At 41.9% G+C, this 25,244-nt stretch overlaps 1 protein-coding gene across 1 annotated transcript in view; it reads right to left on the bottom strand.

The window, feature by feature from the left end:
• Positions 1-18,835, bottom strand: part of tbx21 (T-box transcription factor 21) — a gene marked incomplete at both ends in the record, with an annotated part of 30,220 nt that extends 11,385 nt beyond the window's left edge. The window contains 1 exon segment of the mRNA XM_084323447.1: positions 18,267-18,835. Within this exon segment, the coding sequence (XP_084179573.1) occupies positions 18,267-18,835 (569 nt within the window).
• Positions 18,836-25,244: the final 6,409 nt, after the last annotated feature.

Below are 25,244 nucleotides of genomic sequence, written 5' to 3'. Positions count from 1 at the left end.
CACAGAGGGAAGCTGGTTTTTAAATTGATTTTATTTCTATCTTTTTTCTATTTTACAGTACATGCAATTGAGTTATTGAATTGAATTGACCTCGAACCCTGCCCCCTTTTCTTGATCCTCCTATCACAACGATTGCTTCCCTCTGAAGAAAGCAACAGTTGTGATTGGAGGATCAAGATTGCATAGTATAACACCCAATGCAACTAAGAGACTTGTCTGTGACCCTTTATGTAATACTAAGTTGTATGTATTACCTGTGTGAAGCCAAATGTTTTTTTTAAAGGGCATTCTTCATTGAGGATCAGGAAGAGTGGACACCAAATTAAGATTAACGAAGAAAAAAAGGTTGATGTTTTATGTTTGTAATAATAAAATGATTTTTTTTATTTCAGCTTTGGCAATATGTTCATATATGTATGTCATGGCAATAACGCTCAGTAAAATGTTTTTATTGAAACCATGACAAAATTAAATAAAACCTTTTGGTAACCTTTTTTGGGGGGAGGTTTTGATGTTTTTATATATTTCATTAAAGAGAGTCCCATAAGGTATTTTTCAGGTATGTTGAGACTGATGCAGAGCGCACTGCACTGCGTTAGAAAGCTACAGTACAGCAAATGTTCCAAACGTATCGCTTTCAAAATGTGTACTGAAGAAAAACCACTGCAATAAAAACAATAAAAACAATGCAACACGTCAACAGCTGCTGGAGAAGAAGGATTCTCAGTCTGACATGTTTACCACAACACTGTCATTACAACCCCAAGCTACAGTACAATCTACAGCACAGTTTGCACTGCTAATTTGACTATATACTATATATCTAACACCAGCTCTGTGTGTATTTGACTTTAACATTGGGTACAGTGTTTCAATTGTTATAGAGTCAAATGTATAGTGTGATTTAGGTGTGATGTAGCTACCATTTTTACATACCCTGTCCTGCATCGTTGAATGGCAACATAGTGACAAATGTTGGTAAGCTAAATATTTAACACAAAAAAGTACAGACATTCTAGTCAGGGCACTTTATAAATGGGGGCAAGGAGCTGGTACTCAAACTAGCAACCCCCCCCAACCCCCCCTCTCTGGACTCCCATCTGTCTCTGTTTGACTCCACCAGCATAAGAGGTTGAATGGGAGAGGAGAGGAGAGGAGAGGAGAGGAGAGGAGAGGAGAGGAGAGGAGAGGAGAGGAGAGGAGGAGGAGAGGAGAGGAGAGGAGAGGAGAGGAGAGGAGAGGAGAGGAGAGGAGAGGAGAGGAGAGGAGAGGAGAGGAGAGGAGAGGAGAGGAGAGGAGAGGAGAGGAGAGGAGAGGGGAGCGGGGGGCAGGGTGTAGTGTAGGTGAATATTTAATAACCTTGTTAATAAAAGATGGACCTGAAGCTGCGTCTGATTGCTGGAGCATTACTTGCTGAACTGATTTTGATCGCAGGGGTCGTCACTGAGAAGAGGTTACGGGGAGGTCAGGCCGTCCCCAGGCGATGCAGCCCGGAGAAACGCAAAGGCAAGGTTCAGCCAAATACACGGGCGAAAGGCCTAGATACATCACACTTACACATACACACTGCACAGTGCTCACCCACACACACATATTTTATGCACACGTACACACACTGTGTATATATATGGAAACACACGTGCATATACTATACATAGATACACAAATAAAGATGAGTGTGCATGTGCACGCACACACACACACACTCAATACCAACTGTACAGTAACATGTTTGCATATATGCTGCATAATTACACACACATGTAAATGTAAACACATACACACATGACATGTATGCATACTCTCCTTCACTCAAAATGTCATTCATTCATTCATTCATTCACACACACACACACACACACACACACACACACACACACACACACACACACACACACACACACACACACACACACACACACACACACACACACACACACACACACACACACACACACACACCCCCCTAACTAGTGTGCCTCAACAATATTCCATGCATCGTAATTTTTTTTCTCATAATCAGGTCTTTTTAATGATAATTTTTACATTATTACATCATTATTGTTATTGTTATTATTACCAATATTATTATGATGGTTGTATCAACCCTAAATCTGAGTGGGGGGGGGGGGATGCAATGCAGACAAACAGCTGCATACAGTGTGACCATTTCACTCACATTTGCCCATTCATTTTTGGACACATCACACACCATCGGTGTGTGTACTGTACGTGTGCTGTCATAGCTCCACCTACAGGCCTAATGGAGAACACCAGGAGAACACCAGGATGTGAATCGAGGGTGAATGTGAGGTATATCGTGTAAATAAGTTTTGATTGATCGCAAGACTACACTGTAAAAAGAATTATAATAATAAGTTACCAGAACTTAAAAATATTGAGTTCAGTTACTGTGCATTAAGGTTTTCAGTTTTCAATCCATAATAAGTTAACAGAAAAATAAGTACACAACCACATTATTTCAACCTAATAAAACTATGTTTATTGGCATTGTTTTAAGAACACAAGTTGAGTTGGTAATACTCACATTTTGAGTAAAAACAATGGCTTTTAACATGTGCAATGTTCAATGAAATAGAAAAATAAATAATAAAATGTGTTGATTAATCCCACTGGTCACAATGGTGACTGTAATAATGTTTTTGTTATAAGGCTCTGCAAATGTTACTGAATGATGTAGCAATGTATTTCCAGCTAAATTGAAATAATAAACAAATAAAGGGTCTCAATTAAATATGTGGTAGTAAAAAGAACCTGTGGGAGGATTTCAACAAGATAAATGCGACAACAGTGCAAAATATTTCACTATAATATTTCAAAGCAAAAAAATGCAGGCACGCGTGCCTAGGGTTGCCTACCCCTGCTCTACAGCATTGGTTCTCAACCTTTTTCATGTCAACATGAATTGATGAGATTGTGGCCCTGGGACCCCGATCTGAGCAGATTTTGTTGTTAGATGTGATTAAATCCAGAATTCCATAACTGTGTCTATACAGTAGTTGAGAGGATCTGTGGAGAAAGTAAAACCTATGATCAGAATAGTCAATCTTACATATTCCCTCATTGGGCCTCAACTTTTACCAAATTAAATAGTAGAATCTCAAGCCCTGCCCTCTTTTATTGATCCTCCAATCACAACTGTTACTTCCCTCAGACAAACAAGGTTTGAAAAAGAAGATCAAGAAAAGAGGGCGGGGGAATTAAACTATTCCACATTTTTCTGGTGACCCCCTGGTGGCCCCTCAAGGACCCCTCTGGGTCCCTCGGACCCCAGGTTGAGAACCGCTGCTCTACTGTATGTTTATATAACCTCCTACCCTTCCTTGCCTGGATGTATTCATATCCATTCACACCATGACACCACATGATCTGGTTCAGACACCTGGTGGTGATGATACTGCCAGTTGGGACCATGTAAGATCAACGTAGCTTAATTGGTGTGTTTGATAAATCACCTTGGCGCGCCTGGCGTTAAGGCCCTGATGTTTTTCCCCCCATGGCCTAGTAGTGCCTTACACTAGGGTAGGCAATTAAGTTTGGCCGAGGGCAAAATTTTTGCCAAGCCATTGTATGGGGGGCCGGAAACAAAAACAATGGCTAATTTAATATATTGATAGTGAATTTTTTTTTAACTCTGTGACTTATAACTAAGACATACATTTGTGGCAGAGGCAGAGAATGGACTAAATAAACTACCTGCATAGGTGGCATAATAAACTGTAAACGACATACACATTTGCACTGAACATTATACCTTTGTCTTTTTGCCATTTTATTATAAAACCAGAGACAAGCGTCTCTCTCTTATCGGTCTATCTTACATTACGCGCAACCAATGCGTCTATCTGACAGCCCTTTCTGTTGAGTGCACTGGACTATTGAGAAACAATAGGAATTTTCCATTGGTTCTCCCAGTCCACGTGACCATTTCTAGCATTTCCATTGGCTATAGTGACAGACATAGATATATGATAAATGGATAGATACAGCGGATTAGATGCAGTCCAGAGAAAACAACCAATCTAGATATTTCAAGATTCTATGCTTTACATCCGTGCATTCTCTGAGAGATGCACACAATTTTTAGATGACAATCGATTCCGATACAATAAAGCAAGTCTTTATCACAAACAAATCCAAAGATATTAGTGTTGTTTAGTGTTGCGCCCGGCTTTAGAGGGTTAAAAGCCTAATTGTATTTTTTATTTAGTTAATAAATGTCTTGTTGTAATTTATACCTAATATAGTGCATCTTCTTGAAGCAGATTCAGCTTTTTTTGCTCTGATTTGACTTCAGTTTAATTGCATTGTTACTGTTCACATGTGTGTTGCTCTCAGTCATATGTAAAGATAAAGTTTGAATGACTTACTGAACTGGTGTTTTAATTTCACACCACACTGCTTGTTTGTTATTTCAGCACCAGGCGCTGTCCACCGACTTTTTTCATGTTGAGCAAGCGCTACATTGCACCTCGCTGCCTACCTGTTATTCACTCTCAACATGGATAAAACAAAGTATAATAAGCATTCTTTAGGTGGTGGTAGTTTCTCTATTTGGACATTATAGCTAACATATAGCCTAGCCTAGTTGGTCAAAAATAAAAAATAAAAAATAAAAAATAAAAATAATAATAATAATAATTTATAATCTTTTAATTTTTTTATCCACTTTTTCTCCCATTTTCTATTTTTCTCCCATCCCAATTTTCGTATCATCCAATTCAACCCTCCCCTGTCTTTGAACGCTGTTTCATGCCTCCCACAAGCCGGCTGCAATGTGGACTAAGTCATACATAGCACGAGTCCCCTCCGATACTCGAGGTAACAGCAGTCGCATCTTTCCACCTGCGCGGCTCGATCTTTCAGCGTCAGGGGTCTGGGCTTTGGAGGGGCCCCGCCCCCGTCGCTTCCTGATTCTACTGCGCAGGCGCACCAACCGACCTGTAGGAGTCGCTGTCCACAACGCCCGATCCCCACCCATCAGTTTCCCTCCCCCTAATACGGCCAATGTGTATTAGTGCGGACGACCAGCTAAACTGAAAGCAATGTGGAGCGCTGGGCTCGAACAGGGAGGCTTACCTGTTCGAGCCCAGTCTCCAGTATTCGTGGTGAGCGCCTTGCCCACTGCACCACGTAGCCGCCCCAATAATTTATAATCTGAGGGGCCAGATATTATTGCTGGCGGGCCAATTTCGGCCCGCGGGCCGCCTATTGCCGACCTGTGACTATACTGTATCCTAGGACATTTAATGCTGTTTATGTACAGTGGTGGAAGACTCTGTTATTTAAAGTAAAAGAAATACCCAGATAAAGTAGCACTAAAATATTAGTAATACTAATACTAATACTAATTAACTAATACTGTTAAAGTGGTATGTGGTCCAGTTATGCTGCTCTGATTACATCCTCTTGAAGTTGGCAGGCTTTTCTTTTTGGAAGTATAATTTTCTTCATAAGGTTTTGCCATGTTTTTTTTTTTTTTTTTTTTATCCACTTTTTCTCCCATTTTTCCATATTTTCTCCCATCCCAATTTCGTATCATCCAATTCAACCCTCCCCTGTCACGAACGCTGTTTCTTGCCTCCCACAAGCCGGCTGCAATGTGGACTAAGTCATACATAGCACAAGTCCCCTCCGGTACTTGAGGTAACAGCAGTCGCATCTTTTCACCTGCGCAGCTCGATCTCTCAGTGTCGAGGAGTAACGCGTGGGAGGCTCACGCTGCCCCCGACACTTCCTGATTCTACTGCGCAGGCGCACCAACCGACTTGTAGGAGTCGCTTGTTCACAACGTTCGATCCCCACCCTTCAGTTTTCCCTCCCCGTAATACGGCCAATGTGTATTACTGCGGACGACCAGCCAAACTGAAAAACAATGTGGAGAGCTGGATTCGAACACGCGAATCCTAGCGTCTCCACACTGGTGGCGAGTGCCTTGCCCACTACACCACCTAGCCGCCCTATTTTTGCCATGTTTTCTATGTTAAATGTTTTTCTTCATAGTAACTAGTGGCTGGTGGGTTCAGATACATATAGTGGAGTAAAAAGTACACTATTGCCTTTGAAATGTAGGGGAGTAAAAGTACAAAGTTCCCTATAATGAAAATATTAAATTAAACTACAAGTACCTCACAGTTGAACTCAAGGACAGTTAATTTCCACCACTGTCTGTGTAGAGTATGTGTCTCTGGGTCTACCACCAGGGTCCATATTCACAAAGCCTCTCAAAGTGTCATGGTTTTTGCTTTATTTTTCCTTTCTGTGAGGGACAGTTGTCTATTTCGTCTCCTGTGAGGGATAGCTGTCAATCACTGGGCTCTGTGGTTGATTGCCTCATGGGTCGGCAGGTGTGTGGGCTTGATTGCACTTGATTCAGTGCAGCTGGCAAAGCTGAGTCTATTTAAGTTTGGAGCTTGCAGTGTCAACTGCTTTTTCATTTGCTTGTGTTGGCTATCCTTTTGGTCAGGCTTATTATATTAAAGTGTAGTGCTGCCGTATTCAGCATTTAGCCTTCTTTGTAGCCATTGTTGTTTTGGGCTACTGGCTTATTTTACACTTTCTTTTATAGAGGCTGAGCCCTTTATGATAGTGTTTTCTTGTGTTCTTTTGGAACTGTCCTTTGCACATAAACTCCCTTGGTGGAGGTTTATTGTTTTATGTTTTCAATATAAACTCTGTTTTTAGGAGTTTCCTTTGTGACTTATTTATTTGTCTACAATACCTCTTTAATGATTGTCGTCCTGTTTTTTGGACTTTACTTATTTTCTTAAATACTCACTGAGGCTTCCACCTGTAAAGGTTGTTTTTTGTTGTTTATTTTCCCCCTTCTCCTTAATGTCTGCATAAGCAGTTTAGTGGTTATTCATACACGGATAACTTAGAGTCCCTATTATCTGCTCGTGACCCACACACACTTACACAAAGTGGGAGTACTGATCTAGAGTCAGCTTCAGTCTGTTACTTTGAAGGTCATGACAAGACAAGTGTTCCTGGTCACTGACCCAAGATCAGCTCTGCTATTCTTGGAAGCGTTGTAAATATGGACACAGACAGATTAAAAAATTATAATAATGAGGGATTAAAAAAAAAAAAAAAATTTAGATTGGTTATTGCATGATCATATTCATGTAATTTGTTAAAAGTAAAAATGCTCTAAAATAGTTCCAGGAAACTATTTGCACTTTACATGTAGTTTGAGACTATAGGGCTCAGGAAGTGGGTATGAACCTGCTGCATTGCTACGGACATCTGTCCCCATCTTGACCAGGACTGCTGACATCAATTTGCATTGAGAAATCTCTAAAACTGCAAAATGTACAACACCGGAGGAGGAATCGAAGGGTGGAGGTTTCTCCCATGATGGACGTGAGATTTTCTGTGGCTGCTTTAGACACAACAAGACCTCCCGACCATCTTTAACCCCAACATCCACCTGTCAACACACAACCACCGGGAGGGATCTTGTTATAGCTTGCCCCAGAAATCTGACGTTGGCTTCCCAAGCCTTACACTAAATTCTCATTCAACCAGTTAATATATTCCAGCAACTTCTATATTTGCTATTTCTATTTTACGTTAACCTCAGACTTGGGCCTCAGGCTGCTTCTGTAAATAACAATGTGTTCTTAGTCAACTTGTTTGGCTTAAATGAAGGCACATCAACAACGACACAAACGGGACGCCAGGCCCAGAAACTCTGTATGTGTCTGTGTTACCTTTTCCGCATGGTGTGACAGCACAAACTCAGCTCATTTAAATTCAGTCTGCCCCCCCCGAAGCTGTTTGGCCATTTAGTGGTGTAAGAACAAGTGAGGTGTGTAAAGAGAGATGTTTGTTTGTTTGAGGCTAGTGTGGCTCGGCTACTCATCGAGTGAGTGAGTGAGTGAGTGAGTGAGTGAGTGAGTGAGTGAGTGAGTGAGTGAGTGAGTGAGTGAGTGAGTTAAATAAAATGTCCGTGTCATGTCCGACGACCCATCCCTTACGGGATTATAAGACACCAAAAACAACAATTGAACATAACAATCACTTCCCAAGGTTTCTAAGCTACACCGTGCACACCATCAGAGGCCAAAATACATCACACATATGTTATTTTCGTGTGTTTATCCCAAGCTTTCTCTAAATATTCAGCAAGTGCAAATATCCTGTGATAAAAAATCTATTTGAATCTATCTGCATCACTAAACCACATTAACTCAAGGTTTTTACACCTGTCAAATAACTTTGTGTGTGCGTGTGTGTGTGTGTGTGTGTGTGTGTGTGTGTGTGTGTGTGTGTTTGCGTGTGTGAGCTGTGTACAAGCATGTGTGCATACGCGCGTATGTATGTTGGTGCGTTTGTGTGTGTGTGTTGTTGTTGTTGTTGTTGTTGTGTGTGGTGTGTGTGTGAGAGCGTGTTCAGGAAACAAGGCTAAACCCAAATTCTGCACCACAACAAAGTCATTGCAGATGGAATATCGATTATTTGACATATGAGTTAATTCTTTGCTTCTGTACAAGGATGTATGTCAACTCTTGACAGACAGCAGCCTATAAATATATTTTATATACTTTTACTATTAGTTAATTTCATGTCTTTTGTCTGAACATTAGTTGTAGTTTTTGGCTTGTACTGTTTATATTTGATCTATCACTGGCATCTTTATTTTTTACTACTGTACTGACCATTTGTTTTCTCTTTTACTTGAAAATGTTAATGAACAGATTATATATATATATATATATATATATATATATATATATATATATATATATATATATATATATATATATATATATATATATATATATATATATATATATATATATATATATATATATATATATATATAAACAGAACGCATGTCAACTGTGAATAGCGCTTTGAGACTGTAACGGACACATTAATTTCCCGGCCGTGAGCGGTAAGACAAGACCATGCCATTCCCCCGTGAATATCCATGACGACGCGGCGAGTCCCCGATCACAATCAATCACGGATTCTCTCGGTGAAACCCAAGCATTATGGCAGTTCCTGTAGCAGCTAAGCGCAGAACAGGTGAAAGGTCTCCCATTCCACGTCAGCTTTTAAATATAAGTGAGAACAGAAAGTGGCTGCGAGGAGGCAGCTCCAGTATGAATAGATCCCCGGCTGCACTCCTACGCGCCGGGAGGGGGAATCAAGAAAGTGGCTGTTTTCCTCCATTTACATTTACATTTTGTCATTTAGCTGACGCTTTTATGATTTATCCAAAGTGACTTACAAGTTGTGTATGACAAGTCAGCAGGAAGGGTACAGTACAACTCTATCAGCTGAGTAACAATGTTCATCAAAGTGTTGTTGAGTGCTACAATGCAGGTTAGTATATTAGTGCATATATAGATATTGTCGTGACTTATCTAAACTGGGCCCTTTTATAGGAAATCAGAAGTGGAACTACTGTAGGGGAAAACCAACGAAAGCACCACAGAGAGAGTATTTGTATGTGGGGGTTTGGGTTTGGCTTGTGGGCTTTGAGAGCGTAGGCAGTAGGGCTGAAAGATAGCAGTATACATACAGGGGTGTAGAGTGGAGAGTAAACACACCTAAAATCTTTGTGAAGTAGAGTTTTATAGCTTATAGCTTTATAGTAGGTGGTAGGAGTTTATTTTGTATGTATATCCAGTGCCAATGAATCAGGGTAAAAGACAGTAGTATAATTATGTACTATATGTATGTTTATTTTGTATGTACTGTATATCTAATGGCTATGAATCAGGGTAAAATACTGTAGTATATGTATGTATGTTTATGGTTTCTCACTGCTTGTGAATTTAGTGCATACTAATATATACTGTATTATTGTGTGATATATATTGTACTATGTATGATTACACATGATTAAGAATATGATATGTATAGTAATGTGTTTGAGAGAAAGGGTATTGTCACTCTCTGATTTTGATACCACTTGGTTATTTTGTCTGTAAATGTCTATCTAATCTATTGTATGTTTGTCCTTTACAGTGCATTTGTGGGGAGAAGTAAAGTGGTGTTTATTTTTAACAGTCATATCGCTAACACTAAAAGGTGCGGATGTTGCAATTTCATCACGCCGCCCCACTACGAGAACTGAAACCGGTGAAGTCAGGGGACCTGTGCCGCGATGCTAAGCTATAGGTTTGGCTAGTTTTTTCCATTTTTTATATTTTATATTTGAAATTCTAAATCCACTGCCTTATCAGAGAGAGAGAAATCGATATTAAAGTATGTGTGAACTGCAGACAAAGCTAGTTTAATAACCCATACATTTTTTTCAGGAAATGGCCCTCCCTTATTTGGGCAGAAGGACTACTGAGAGGTCTGTGTAGGTTGGCTACGGTGCAGTAAAGGTCAATCGCGGTGGGCTGGGTATATGGAAGGAAGAAGAAGGTGGCCTTGCCAGTTTACGTAATTTCCCAGATCCCCCCCGACAACTTGACTGTTATGACAAAAGACTTGAGTGACATTGTAGGTAGTGGTCCCTCCGCCTGATGATCCTAGTCTGGATGAACACACATAACTGTACTCTGAGTCTCTGACAGAGAAATGCCATGGAAACAGATGAGCGAACCATCCAGCCAACCAACCAACCAACCAACCATGGCGTTCAGGGACGGTGGCACATGTTAGTGACATTTAGAAATCAAAATAAGCTGTCGGAGGGGGAGGGCACTGAAGAGGGAAAGCGAAGGGGAAGGAGGGGGGGGTTGTCCTGGGGATGTCATGCGGGAGCTGGAGAGAGGAGGAGGAGGAGGAGGAGGAGGAGGAGGAGGAGGAGGAGGAGGAGGAGAGAGTGACTGTATGTTCACTGGGGACTGTGGGGAGAGGACTTTTCTACTTGACTGCACCTTACTGATTCATCCAGACAGGAGTTCAGGTCCAGTTTATGTCACCGTGCGTGCGCCTGATCATCTGTGATGAAAACATGTCAGTCCACAGCTGCTGCCGGACACCCCGCACACTTTCACACGATTTTCACACAAACATATATATATATACACACGTTTTCTCTCCTCTTCTGTATTGACTATAAGCGCAGAGATTACTTCAGGCATATTTATGTTGAGACTACTGCTGGGGAAGTACTGTAGGTCTATGCTACACACTGGTATGTGATCCAGGACCATGAGCGGTTTTATACACTGTAGTAGGCTATTGTCTGTTAAACCACTGCATGACGGTAGATTTAATGGATATTTACTTCCTAATGACTCGAGCATGAAGAAGTGTGTCCTGAGCCGCTGTGTCATTGGTAACGCTGTGCTCTATCTCTCAGATAATATTATGTGAGTCAATACTGCAACAATCAATCAGCCAAAAAGCAGCAGAGGATTAATCGCACCGCGGGAGGAAGCGCTTGGCTACCTATACTTCTATACTTGTAAAGATACAGCCACTCTAGGGTTTCTGCAAAAAGCTGCATATGCACACGTAAAAAGACAGGAAGTGGCAGGTCATGAGTCCCCTACACTTCTGAGAGAGGGAGAGAGAAGAGAGAGAGAGAGAGAGAGAGAGAGAGAGAGAGAGAGAGAGAGAGAGAGAGAGAGAGAGAGAGAGAGACAGAGAGAGAGAGAGAGAGAGAGAGAGAGAGAGAGAGAGAGAGAGAGATGGGCGGAGATGGTGAGAGAGGGTGGTGCGAAAGAGAGAGATAGAGAGATGGGGGAGATGGTGAGAGAGGGTGGGGCGAAGAGAGAGGAGAGAGAGAGAGAGAGAGAGAGAGAGAGAGAGAGAGAGAGAGAGAAGAGAGAGAGAGAGAGAGATGGGGGGAGAGGGTGAGAGAGGGGGGAGAAGAGAGAGAGAGAGAGTGCACCGGCCGCTGCACAGGTAGTGCTGCATGTATCATGGACTGTATTCTCAAAATTCGACTCTCTTTCACCTTGTGAGAATTCCATTTGATAAATGGATAATGAATAAAACATCCAGTCTGCTCTCACTTCTCTAAAAGGTTTAATTTTATTCAGGTGTTTTTAGATGGATTATATTGCGCTACATTGAACACAAAACCTCAATGTCCTCACTGGCTACAATAATATACTTTATGATGTAATTGACTATTCTAGGAAAATTAATCGAAGAAAGGCTTCTTTTCTCAGACCTTTATGAGACATAAAACTAAATGGGCCTACAGTATGGAGTCACTGAACCAGAGAGAGAGAGAGAAAGGCAGACAGAGGTGTTTTGTCCACTCAGGCAGACAAGCACGACTCCTCTGGGTCTGATGTTAGCTCAGAACTATTTCTTCTAGAACTTACTGAATCATATCTCCTTCCATGAACACATTCTGCAAGTGCTAGAAAATATATACATTCTATCTCACATGTGGCATCATACATATTAAAATAGATGATTCCAATGGAAGGTTTGGTGCGTTGCTATAGTATAGGCAATAGCTACGGCTAGTTGACTTCCTGAAATGTAGTGTATAGCTGGGGGGGATGTTTGTATATCTATTATTCATTTTAGGTGGTTGGAGTGGTTAAGGGTTATGATTAAGGTAAGGGATTGAAAACGTCCTTCCAGGCTATGGGATCATCTAGACACCATGTCATACCATATCAAAACAGGGTCAATATGAACAGCTATTGTAGAGTTTAGCAGAACCCCCCCCCCCCCCCCCTGCTCTATCTAGAGGCCCTAAATAAACACAGACTTGACATCTTCCTGCCTCAACATCAGCAGTCAAGAAGAGAATGACTTATTCCTTGACTGTAGTGACAGCTGACCGGAAATCAGCTGTAGTTTTAGAACACAAGGGTTTGCGTTGTTGTTGTTGTTGTGTTGTTGTTGTTGTTGTGAAGATGCAGGTTGAATATATATTTGCATTGAGTAAAATAAATTGTAACAAGAAAAACTCAAAATATCACTAAATGCTTTTTCTGTAACTTTAAATGGTTAATAATAATATAAAAATGGTGCGGCTGGGTGGCGCAGCGGACTAAGCGCTCGTCACCAACGCGAGAGACACTGGTATCGAATCCGGCTGTCAGCGTTGCCTCCTGCTTGGCCGGCCGTCATACTGGCTCAATTGGCAGAGTCAGCGGGAGGGAAGCGTGGGTGGGTCCGGGTCGTTGTAAACGGCGACTCCTACAGTTCGGTCGGGGCGCCTGCACAGCGAGGGAAGGATCTGGAGGGAGGTAGTGTGACCTTACACACGTTACACTCTCCCAGCGAGAGTTCGCGCTGCCAGGTGAAAAGAAGTGGTGGGCTGGGTACACATTGTCGGAGGTAGCATGTGATAGTCTCCGCCCTCCCAGCCGACTTTAGGGGGTAGAGTGCGCAACGACCAGGAAGGGGATTGGGAATTGGCATAACGACGGGGGGGGGGGAGATACAAAAATAAAATGTATAATAATATTAAAAATGTATATCCATGCTGATAATTAACATATCCCACATCAATAGGTTATGATCATATCTTCTCACCGCAAGGTGAATCTCAAGATTTGCCCGTTCCTTCACACAATTAAGCATAAAATGAAATCGATTCTTATTGATCATAATCACTACAATTGCTGAAGTTAATAGCTGTTCCCACAGAATGAAGGAAAACACATCTTGTTAACTCACAATTTCCCTCTTGGCATACAGACATAATACCAGGCCTCTATCACAAAACCTGATCAGCCTTATCTACTGTATAGGGTTTCAATGAGCCTCCGCTGACAAGGAACCAACTGAGGCCAGTGGTAGAGATGCATAGACCACAGCTAGATGAATTCAGCTTTTTGAGAAGGAACTTGAAAAGGCCAGAAGAATTCTGTCCTTTTTGCAGCAGAGCCTCAGAATGGCTCCACATTTCAAAGCTGGAGCTGGGAACCCGATCAAACATCTGAGGGATCCTGCCTGACTGTATACTAGGCTACTTGTCTTGAGAGAGAGAGAGAGAGAGAGAGAGAGAGAGAGAGAGAGAGAGAGAGAGAGAGAGAGAGAGAGAGAGAGAGAGAGAGAGAGAGAGAGAGAGAGAGAGAGAGAGAGAGAGAGAGAGAGAGAGAGAGAGAATGAATGAATGAATGAATGAATGAATGAATGAATGAATGAATGAAACTTTATTTAACAGATTGCAGAATGGGTACAATACAGTACGGCTCAATACACACAATTGTTAAGGGGATGCAGACCTGAGAAAGACGTTTGTCTTGTTTCCATCAGGGTCCCCCATTTTCAATTCATATAGACATTTTTGACATACACAACATACATGACATATAGGTATTTAGTACTGATACATGATACATTTGTGACATAAACGGTATTCAAATATACAGTACTGTTACCCCTAGATCCTGACAGAGTATATACATATGATGGGGATGGGACTGTACATTAGGAGGGGGTGGGTGGGTGGGAGAGAAATATACATATGGTGGGGAGGGAATATATACATGCGGTGGGGAGGAGACTGTCTATTAGGAGGTGGTGGGGGTTTTGTGGGTAGGGATGCACATTCCTTTACAGCTTTGGGTAGGGCGTTCCACATTGAAGTGGCATAATTGCGAAACGTGTTTAGTCCCTTGTTTGAGCCGAATCTGGGTTTAACATGATTTGTTGAGCTTCCTCTGGTGTAGTGGTTGTGGTATTCACTGACCTTTGGGAATTATTTTGACATGTACATAGGTACCTTAGTCGTATAGTGTATCTTGTAGACCAGGCCCATTGCAAGTTGCTGTACTCTGTCGTCTACTCTAAGCCATCCTAGGTTGTCAAAGTGGGCAGGGGTGAGGTGGGTTCTGGGGGTAAGGTCAAGTAGTAGTCTGACCTGTTTGTTTTGTGATGTTTGTAATCTTGTTTTAAGCGCCTTTGAGGTGCTTTGGTACCATGGGGTGCACGCATAGTCGTAGTACTCTTGAATGAGTGCTCATGCCAGAGTCTTCAGGGTATTCTTGTTTACCAGAGAGGAGATCCGGTACAAGAATCTAGTTCGTTGGTTGACTTTTTTTATTACATTGGATGCCATTTTGTCACAGGAAAGATTTGCCTCTAGGATGGAACCCAGGTAGGTAATTTCGTCTTTCCTTGTGACAATATTGTCACCCACTGTAACTGAGAAGCCGTCGGTCTTGCTGAGTTTGTTATTTGAACCGAAGAGAATGGACTCTGTTTTGCCCATGTGTAATGATAGTTTGTTATCAGCGAGCCAGAGAGAGAGATAGAGAGAGAGAGACTTGTCTTGAGAGAGAGAGAGAGAGAGAGAGAGAGAGATAGAGAGATAGAGAGAGAGAGAGAGAGAGAGAGAGAGAGAGAGAGAGCAGAGGGGTGAAGAAACAGCAGAAGAAAAAACCCCACCTAGCTTTATACTTCCTGAACTTCAAAGCTGCCTCTGCTTCTCTCTGTAAGGCCATCTAAAAGAATTCTGTGAAGGTTGGACCCTTCTCCCTACAGACACCTTTCATACAGTAACTCCTTTCACTCTTCTTCTACTGCCAGGAGTGTGATTAACACTGCAGGTTCTTCTTCTTCTAAGAAATCAGCTCAAAATTCTAACTAAAATCTAAAGCAAAGTCATAATTATCATCACGGTCCTCTTCTGCAAAACAAAAACAACTTCTGTAAAACAAGGTTGACATGTAATGTTTGTGTTGGTGGAATCAGACCTGTGCTGATATACACAGCCTACCAATTGAATTTTAATGTATTCACACACACACACACGCACGCACGCACGCACGCACGCACGCACGCACGCACGCACGCACGCACGCACGCACGCACGCACGCACACACACACACACACACACACACACACACACACACACACACACACACACACACACACACACACACACACACACACACACACACACACACACACGCTACAATACAATACATATCATCATCATGGTGAGAACATCATCATCGAAATTGTGTGCGTGTGCCAGGTTTCCCAAGAAACTATTTAAAGCTTTTGCTTATTAACCATGTGCGCAAATGTCAATCACTTTCATATAGGCCTACTGTGTATGAGGGTGTGTATGCCTGTGTGTTTACAGTAGACTATGTATGTGTAGGAATGGCAAGCGTCAAGGATGTGCATAGATAATGTGCGTATAGATACTGTATCTGCATTTAATTAATGACCTCATTAATCTGAGATAACCATAACATTAATTAAGACCAGACTGCCGCTTTACACACAGAGCTAAGCCATCATGCCAACACTGCTTTTGTCAAAAGCCACACATGCAAACACAAGTTAAACGTTTGATACATAAATAATGTTACTAAATTCTGGTTGACTATGAAGATATGCGAATAAAAAGTACATTATGTAAAATAATTACACTATTGCCCCAAAACTACTATAACCAATACAGTAAGTTAGTAACCAACACTAATCGGCCACAAAAAAATGAACAGAATTCCAACATTTTAATTCATAATAACCAATAAACATGGTGCATGCATAAGGACAAACTGTGAAAAGAAATAACTAATTCCACCCAAGAAACACTGTCCTATGTGAATGTATAGCGAATAAGACCAAGCTGACTGTCAACACATGCAGAAGTTCTTGTGGGAACATCCTCCTTTCCTGAAGTGAAGTTGAAGAAGAATATAATAGATAATAGATAATGTCCAAGACTGGGAGGAAACATGCAGGGTCATGTGTGGATACAACAGTAGCAGAAGCTTGAGATTAAATGTATTTATTATCATTATATTTTTTAACAACTGATGATGTGATGTGACAATCGATTGTGGCCTTAGAGTTAAATAATTCTAAGACATAATTCAGATTAGAAAATATACTTAATTAATGCAGTTATTTTTGTTACAAGCTTCTTGTGTTAAAGCTGCATGGTGATTAAGCCTATTCATTTTCTCAAACACCACAGAGGATGGTATTATCTAAAGAAGGATTTACATTTAAATTGTATTAAATAGGCATACCTCTACGAAATTAAGTTTCTTTAAAAAGCTGTTGAACTTGTACGTGCTTCAGCTACTATGTTGCATGTTGTGGATTGACAAGTCAAGAAAGTAATTGAAAATATCAATTTGTCATATTATATGACAGCACACTGGTCTTCTCTGACATCCGAGCCATGAGAAACCCATGGCCTGCAACCGTATGTCAAACGGACGTGTCGCATATTAGTGAATTAATCATCATCGACATGACTGCATCTTAATGCTCGGTGACCTAACAGACGGGCCCAGAAGCTATTTGTTGCCCGTGTGATTGGTGGTGATGCAGCGAGGGCCAGCGAGGGCCCAAGTGGCTTCGCTGCCGCCGTTGTGATATCCACTTGAGGGGGTCAGGCTGAGGTGTCATAATGCTTTCCAGCAACATGCATCTTTATCTTATGGTGGCCCTGTGTGTGCCCCATAGATATACAACAATAGATGCGACGTGTCATAATCAATTGATGCTGGGATGGAACTATAATGGCGGTCATCTTACCTGCATGCATGGGTCCAGTTCTAAACTTGCTGTAATATTGTTTGTTTTATTATGCTGTGGTGGCCCATCATCTAACCTGGTGCGTGCCAATTTGTCACGTGCAAAACTGATATTTACGCAGAGAAAAAGTGGGAATAAAAGGTGGATATTTAAAAAGTTTAGCCTATATGCATTTTGTGAAAACATAATAGCTTGTTTCAAACGCAATATTTATATAATCGATCCTGTTCAATTGACAAGCCTCCTATTGTTTCTGGCAAATATATATAAAACAAATGTATATTATATACCCATATATTTGAAATGCTTTAAAACCATTTAGCAATTTTCTGAGGTATCGTGCATGCATGGTTATTGTTCCATGATTCAAATGTGCAGGTTAATTTGGAAGATAGCCGAAAGTTGAGACCCACTCGCTCGGCTTTACTGTAAAAAGGACATGTTTTAGATTAATAAAGCTCTGCTCTTGTCAGTCAGCTATATAGACGGTTTCACTGGCATTCTGTTGCTAGTGAACAGTTTTGAGCCAGTGTATTCCCTGTTGCTGTTAGTTAGTATTGCATTAACAAACACAGACACTGCAACAGGAAACACACGTGGGTCCATTTAGAATATTTACGTTGTCAAGTTGAAACCGTCTATCCCCTACCAAACTAAAAGCGCACTTCTGCCGACACCTCGTCACCTGCAGGACCCCTTGCGCGCACGCCGTGCATACAAGCGCATCACACTTTCCTTATTTTCCAGCCACTGCTATAAAAAGGGGAACAGCAACAATCTCAACGTTTGTATTTGGGTGGGAAAAGAAGAAAGGGGTATATAATATGCCTATGAAGCCACTTACCGCCCCTGTTTCGTTATTATCATCTCGGTTTGGAATTTGTGGAACTTGGCCCAGAGCGGGTAGTTATTGAGGAGCGTCTGCGTCTTGCCGCACACCTGCAGCCCAGGTAGCGGGTAGAGCGGCGCGCCGCGCGGGTAGCCTGCGTGCTGGAAGGCTGCTGCGGGGTAACTGTCCGGAGAAGCAGGGTAACCGTCTTTACCGGCCGTCGAAAAGCCCTCGCCTGCAGCCGGGATCATGTAACCCTGCCCAGCCCCACTTCTTGTCGGCGACCGCACGCTGCTGAACGGGCAGCCACCGAGGGACTGTGAGTAAAACCTCCCGGTTTGCGCACCGAACCCACCGACCGTCGGGTCCGAGTGGTGGTACGACAGAGCCAAAGTGTCCTGTCCGTTTTGAACAGTGTCCGCCGGGTAATAGAACCTCGGGTCTTGAATTCCCATTTTGAATTCTGTTAAATCCTTGCTGCCGCGGTTGAGGTGGTTGTTGGTGTCGCCGGTGTCCTTTCCGAAAGTTTGCGTATCAGTCCCATTCAACATACTGAGGTAAAGGTTGCCACCTATGCCGCCCATTCGCAGCCCCTTTCAAAGCTTGTATGCAATGTCATGGGTTCCCCGTGTCGCGCACGTCCAGCTGAATAAAGAGCGCGTGTAATGTGAAGTATAAAAGTAGGCGACCGCCTTATTTGTCGTCTGTCAATCTGTTCTGAGTGACATGCTATAAAGTTTCTTGACAAATTATTAAGTCATGGACAAAGCAAAGCGGCATAGACAAATGTAAATTAAAATTAATAATAAAAAAAACGTTGGTTATACCCTGTTATATAACATTAAATAATATTTAAAATATAGGCTATCTTGTCTTAATGTCCTGAGAAGAATTGTCTTTTTTGACTGGGAGTCGCTACCAGTGACTCAAACACATGCCTACCTTTCTAGCCTATGATATATACATTTTGTGACTGGTAATTTTTTGGAGGTGTGTCTGGTAGAGAGACTGGACGCGATAGGCTCGAAATATGAAAGAGGCGTCCCCTATTTTATGAGAGGACCTGCCGTGCGCTCATATTTGAACTGACGCTAACACTATAATAACCCTATCTATATCATATAATAATTAAATTATTTTTCAATGTAACTTCAAATATTTTAGAATGTTTAAATGTTATAATGCAAATGCAGGAGATTGACATCTGAATCAATTGTTATATGTCATTGTTTACCATCATAATAACATTATCAAAACAAAATAAATAATGTCGTGAATATTTAGGATACATAATTATGCCACCAAATTATTAATAGACTGCGTGCGTGTGTTATCACCTAATACTAACCTATTTCGGAATGAATGATTTATAGGCCTAAATACCGGCTTTATAAACCGTACGTGTTAATTTATCTGATCAAAACCTTTTATAGACAATTATACCCCGAGATTAATCTCTTATATGTCTTCAAAATAGCCTGCGTCTTTAAAACGTAAGTCATTATTTAATTAGATATAATTATTAATCAAACGTTATCTTCGCCTCCATATTTCCATCTCAAAGGTAGCTTAAGTGATGACGATCATGCTTGTGATATAGGTTATTTTAATAATCAAATCATCACTTAATATGCGTTTTCTACTTCACAAACTGAAAGATGCCTACTTTTTTGTAATCGTTTCAGTGGTAGGGTCTAAATTAGCAGCTTATTGTCATTTTAGCCAGGGCTTATTTAAAATATTAGTATGATTAAAGTGAGACAAAAAATCACAGGCAAGAAAGCCATGAATATATATTATATATAAGCAAGGTGGAGAGAAAAAACGTGTTGTCATTCCAATGGGAATTTATTAAAAACAATCTTTACTTACATTCCTGCATGACAATCATGCAAACTATGATGTGTGATAATAATTCTGCAAATATTGAAAGAGGTTCAGATATACAACAATCCCCTAGTATACAATATCAGCAATAACAGATATATCTCTGATTGACTTCAATGTATTGATTAAAGCACCCCTTGAAACTAAATATTATGCAATATTGATATATAGATTCAGTATAAACGGGAGCTGAACAGACATGTCTTAATGAAGCGTACCATCAATCATGTATGTCCCCTTGCCTCCCTCTGAGGCTGACATTACTGTCTTTCAGAGGCTGCAGCAGCTCAGTTTGAAGGCCAGAGTGAAGATACTGGTATCATATGAAGCTAGACGGCCATGGGAATCCATAGGTACCAAGCATGTCATGCTGGCTGTAAATAATGCTCCAAAGTTAGGCTAAAGTCTGGCGAGGGGGGAAATGGCATGGCCATTTTCAAAGGGGTCCCTTGACCTCTCACCTCATTATCTGTAGCCACGAGTCGCCCCTTTACAGACATGCCCATTTTATGCGAATCCCATGCAGGTTTGGGCAGTACAAATGTGTTGTTTCTGTCTATTCTAAAAATGGTGTGTTTGACTTTCTGCATAACGGGTCCATAAGCATAAATTGGGTATCACTGGAAAGCTTAGGCTCTTGTGCAGACAATGAGCTCAACTGTATTCATGTGTGATGATCTTACTCCCCATAGCAGCCATTTCATTGTAATGAGACAATTTCTTTAAAGGTACCGTCCCGTGTCTTATAAATGGCCTTTTCCAGTATTTAGCATTGTTTCCTATAGCAATGGGGGTTTGTATCAATGGGGTCTGTGTCTCTAATTCTCATTTTGGTGGATTGCTCCAATTCAGTTGAGACAATATCCTCCCCCAGTGAACTAAGCTATTCTTATTTGACTCGCTATCCTACGTAGCAAGGAGCTGATCTGCAGTAATGCCCCCTCTATGGTTGTAGCGCAACCATTCGCTCAACAACAGAGCGAGTGGAAATACCGACACTTCCTCAAGCGGGTGCCGACAGAGACAGCAGAGAACGAGCGAGCAAGAGAGAGGGAGAGAGAGAGATAGAGAGGGGGAGAGAGAGAGAGAGAGAGAGAGAAGGAGAGAGAGAGAGAGGGAGAGAGAGAGATAGAGAGGGGGACACGGAGCAGGAGCTTCTCTCTCTCGGGGAAAACACACATGCATTTACACACAACCTCCCGACCACGCGCGGACTGGAGCTTCTCCACTCGCATATCACTGTCAAAATATCTTTGACTCCCACGCGTGCGCGCCCGTATTCCGATCCGTGCAATAATATTCACAGGGGTATATATTGTCATTTGAAACAAGTTACCAATGCATTGTCCCGTGGAATTATGCCTCCCCGTGGCGAAATTAATTAGTATCCCCCTCAATCTCTCTATATCGCTCTCTGTCTGCCTGTCTGCCTCTGTCTGACTGTGGGTGACTGTCACTCAAAGAGCTTATGGGCGGAGCCCAGCCCAAAACAGCTTGAAATCTTGAAGTGGGAAAATGCTGCTTTAGAGTACTTGATTAGAAATACAAAACAATGAATTATTTTGAAAAAAAATTTACAGATGTGTTCCATAGACTCACAGGAATTGTGTAAAGTTGCCAAAATAGTGAAAGGAATAGCAAGACATGTCCCCTTTAAACTTGACCTCACTGTATAAAATTACCTATTTTGACCTCTATAGGATAATCACAGCCTCATGAAACCACACAACTAGAGACATAGGGCATTCAGAAGCTGTATAGCTTTCCTAGGTATATTGACAATAAGGAGGGGGGTCTAAGGAATTTGCAGAACAGGGCCCTATTCCCCGTACCTGGTTCAACTAAGTCGATCAAAAGTCCCATTATCCAGACTCAATTAACGGGATGTTTGAATCCAGGCTTTCCCTGTTCCTCGAACGCTGATTCAGTCTCGTTAATTCGAATCAGACTTGATATAATTGCGCGCGGCCGCCTCACCTGAAAAGACAGCAGGTGTCGATCGCAGAAATCCTGATTTTCTAACGGCATTGATTGATTGATTGATTTAAAACTTTATTAACAAGATTGCAGAATGGGTACAATACAGTACGGCTCAATAGCCTCGCCGACAAGTTAAATGCATAATCTATAGGCTAATTTTAAATCCATCATTACCCCAATCAATCAGATTATATTTCTTTAAATGTGCCTGCTGGCAGTAGGCTTAATGGAATGAATAATCAAATGAGATCTTGCTAGCGAAAATAATTAGTTCAACTCTTTCAGAATAAGGATAAAAACAAGCCCAAATATATCTAATTGATACGAATTATATTATGAGGATATCTGTACTGTATGTGCTTAGGTATTATGTACTATATAAATACATGGTTCCCAAAGAGAGGCTTGGAGGGAGGCTTGCAGTTACACGTTTTAATCTGTTTCGGACATCTACATGCATTGAATTGATTAACCTTTGGTTTATACCAGTGACACCTCATGTTCATCATCAGATAACAGTGAAAAGATAAATGCATTTTCTCAAATTCATTCATCAAAAACGTCAAAGGCTCATTCAATTTATCAAGTCACGTCACGTCATCAAATCCATCAAACAGCGCATCTCCTCATATATTTTAAACCCAGTTACAATATCACAATAACGTGTGACACTGTCACAGTGACAGTGATACAATTAAACAATCCACAGATTCAGATTCCTCATAATTCATATCCACAATCCACGCATAGACGCTTCAATGTATGCTTGAATGAAACACAATCCAGGCGCTCCGTTAAGCAAATACACAGCGAAGAATATTAAACTAATCAGAGTCAAACGCCTGATAGGTTTCATTCATAAAAAATATCCCAGCGGGATTCACATTTGCAATGATCCGTTTAGTCCATTATTAAAATAACTGTGTGTGTCGCGATCACGAGCGCCGTATCCATATAACTATGACGTGCATTATATAGGACAAAGTAAATTCATAGGCTGAATATGATTTATTATCAGTGTTGAGATCAGAGGTTCTGTGTAGGATTGTTAGTAACTGTCTGTACATATGGCTGTTTACACTAGTAACTGTTTACCTGCATATATAACTGTCTCCACCAGTGACTGTCTAGTTGCATATATATCTGTTCCCACTAGAGGGCGCTCTAGGCGGAGCCACCCAGGTACACCACCTTGTGGCGAGTATAAAAGCAAAGGTATACTCCCACTTCGTTCTCTCCCCCATGTCTCTCAGTAAGAGAAGACCTATAGTGACTGCTGTTTAACATGTGATTAAATAAACCACACCAGTTTGGGCTCAAGATAGAAACCATGCCTCTTGACCACATTATTGTCGCCCTATAGCCGAATTCTGTTAACAATCAGCATTTTAGGTCTATTATTTTACATTTCAAAAGCCCCCTCTAGAAAAACGAAGCACAAAAACATAATTCAGAATGGTGTAATGGGATCTAGACTGTGAGAATTATTTCAGGAAGCAAGCTGCATTTTTTTGCGAGGGTGTAGCCATGGTTTATCCTAACTGAACTAAACCCTGCTCTGGAGCAGGTTCAAACTTTCTGATCTGTTACCATAGCGATTTAGACAATTCCACGTCGGGGGACGGAAAGTTCTGGCTTAAGTCAAGCTATATCCTGAAAATTATCCGGCTAACTCAGTTAGCCAGGTACGAGGAACAGGGCCCAGAAGTGCTCGCCATCCAATCTCCGAAAAATACAATTCTTACAGATCAAATCAAATCAAATCAAATGTATTTGTAAGGCCCGACAACACACGTTAATGTCCCCATGGGCCGGACGCCTGTAGCTGTTCCGCAACCGTTCCTACTTCCGGGGTAGGCCTGATTGGCCCCGACAGGCACGTGACGCGCCGCGGCCACGCCCTGCGGCAGCCCCAGGAGCAAGCGCGCTACTGCTGGAGTTCGCTTCGCCTTTCACATCGCTGCCGTTGGCGAAAGCAGGATGCGAGGCGAGAGCGTAGATTTCGCTGTGTATCATTTAATCATTTAACATTTGAAAGGCATACATTGTTGTCATACAGAAGTACAGAATACTTTTATCCAAAATGCTTCTTACTGTTACACTGTTAGAGACTGTGCAGTGCACGGCTTTAGTCTCACTCGAGTGAGGAAGACCGCTGGTTCTCCAACATACAGCGGTGTGCTCTTCAGAATGTACCGGGAGAAACGTTTACTGTACCCCGCAGACATAAGCGTCTCACAGGGCTGAGCTGTGCACGGCTTTAGTCTCACTCGAGTGAGGAAGACCGCTGGTTCTCCAACATACAGCGGTGTGCTCTTCAGAATGTACCGGGAAAAACGTTTACTGTACCCCGCAGACATAAGCGTCTCATAGGGCTGAGCTGTGCACGGCTTTGGTCTCACTCGAGTGAGGAAGACCGCTGGTTCTCCAACATACAGCGGTGTGCTCTTCAGAATGTACCGCTGGTTCTCCAACATACAGCGGTGTGCTCTTCAGAATGTACCGGGAGAAACGTTTACTGTACCCCGCAGACATAATAAGCATATAAGCAGTGCTTACTAACGTTATTAGTTACGTTATTTCTGACCGAATTAGTCATTAATTTGTCTGCTTTCGCCAACGGCAGCGATGTGAAAGGCGAAGCGAACTCCAGCAGTAAATTAGTCATTAATTTGTCTGCTTTCGCCAACGGCAGCGATGTGAAAGGCGAAGCGAACTCCAGCAGTAGCGCGCTTGCTCCTGGGGCTGCCGCGGGGCGTGGCCGCGGCGGGTCACGTGCCTGTCGGGGCCAATCAGGCCTACCCCGGAAGTAGGAACGGTTGCGGAACAGCTACAGGCGGGCCGGACACGTCTTCTTTAAACAAGTCAAGAAGAAACATAACAATAAGTCAAGAACAAAATAAGAACACCATAAGGTCCAACAAATTTAAAATAAATGCAAATAAATGAATGAATGCAAGCACTCCCAGACATACCCCACGCGAAGGTAAGGAAAAACTCACTAAAACCTAACAATAGGGAAAAATGCACCACAGGCAGTGTGGAGGAGAGAAACCTTAGAAGGGCCATTCAAGGGGGGATCTCCCTTCTTAGATGTCGGTGATAGTAGTGTTGCAGACTAACAGT

Source organism: Notolepis coatsorum (assembly GCF_963971535.1).
Source record: "Notolepis coatsorum genome assembly, chromosome: 10".
NCBI classification, from domain to species: Eukaryota; Metazoa; Chordata; class Actinopteri; order Aulopiformes; family Paralepididae; genus Notolepis; species Notolepis coatsorum.
This window is presented reverse-complemented; position numbering and strand designations above follow the sequence as displayed.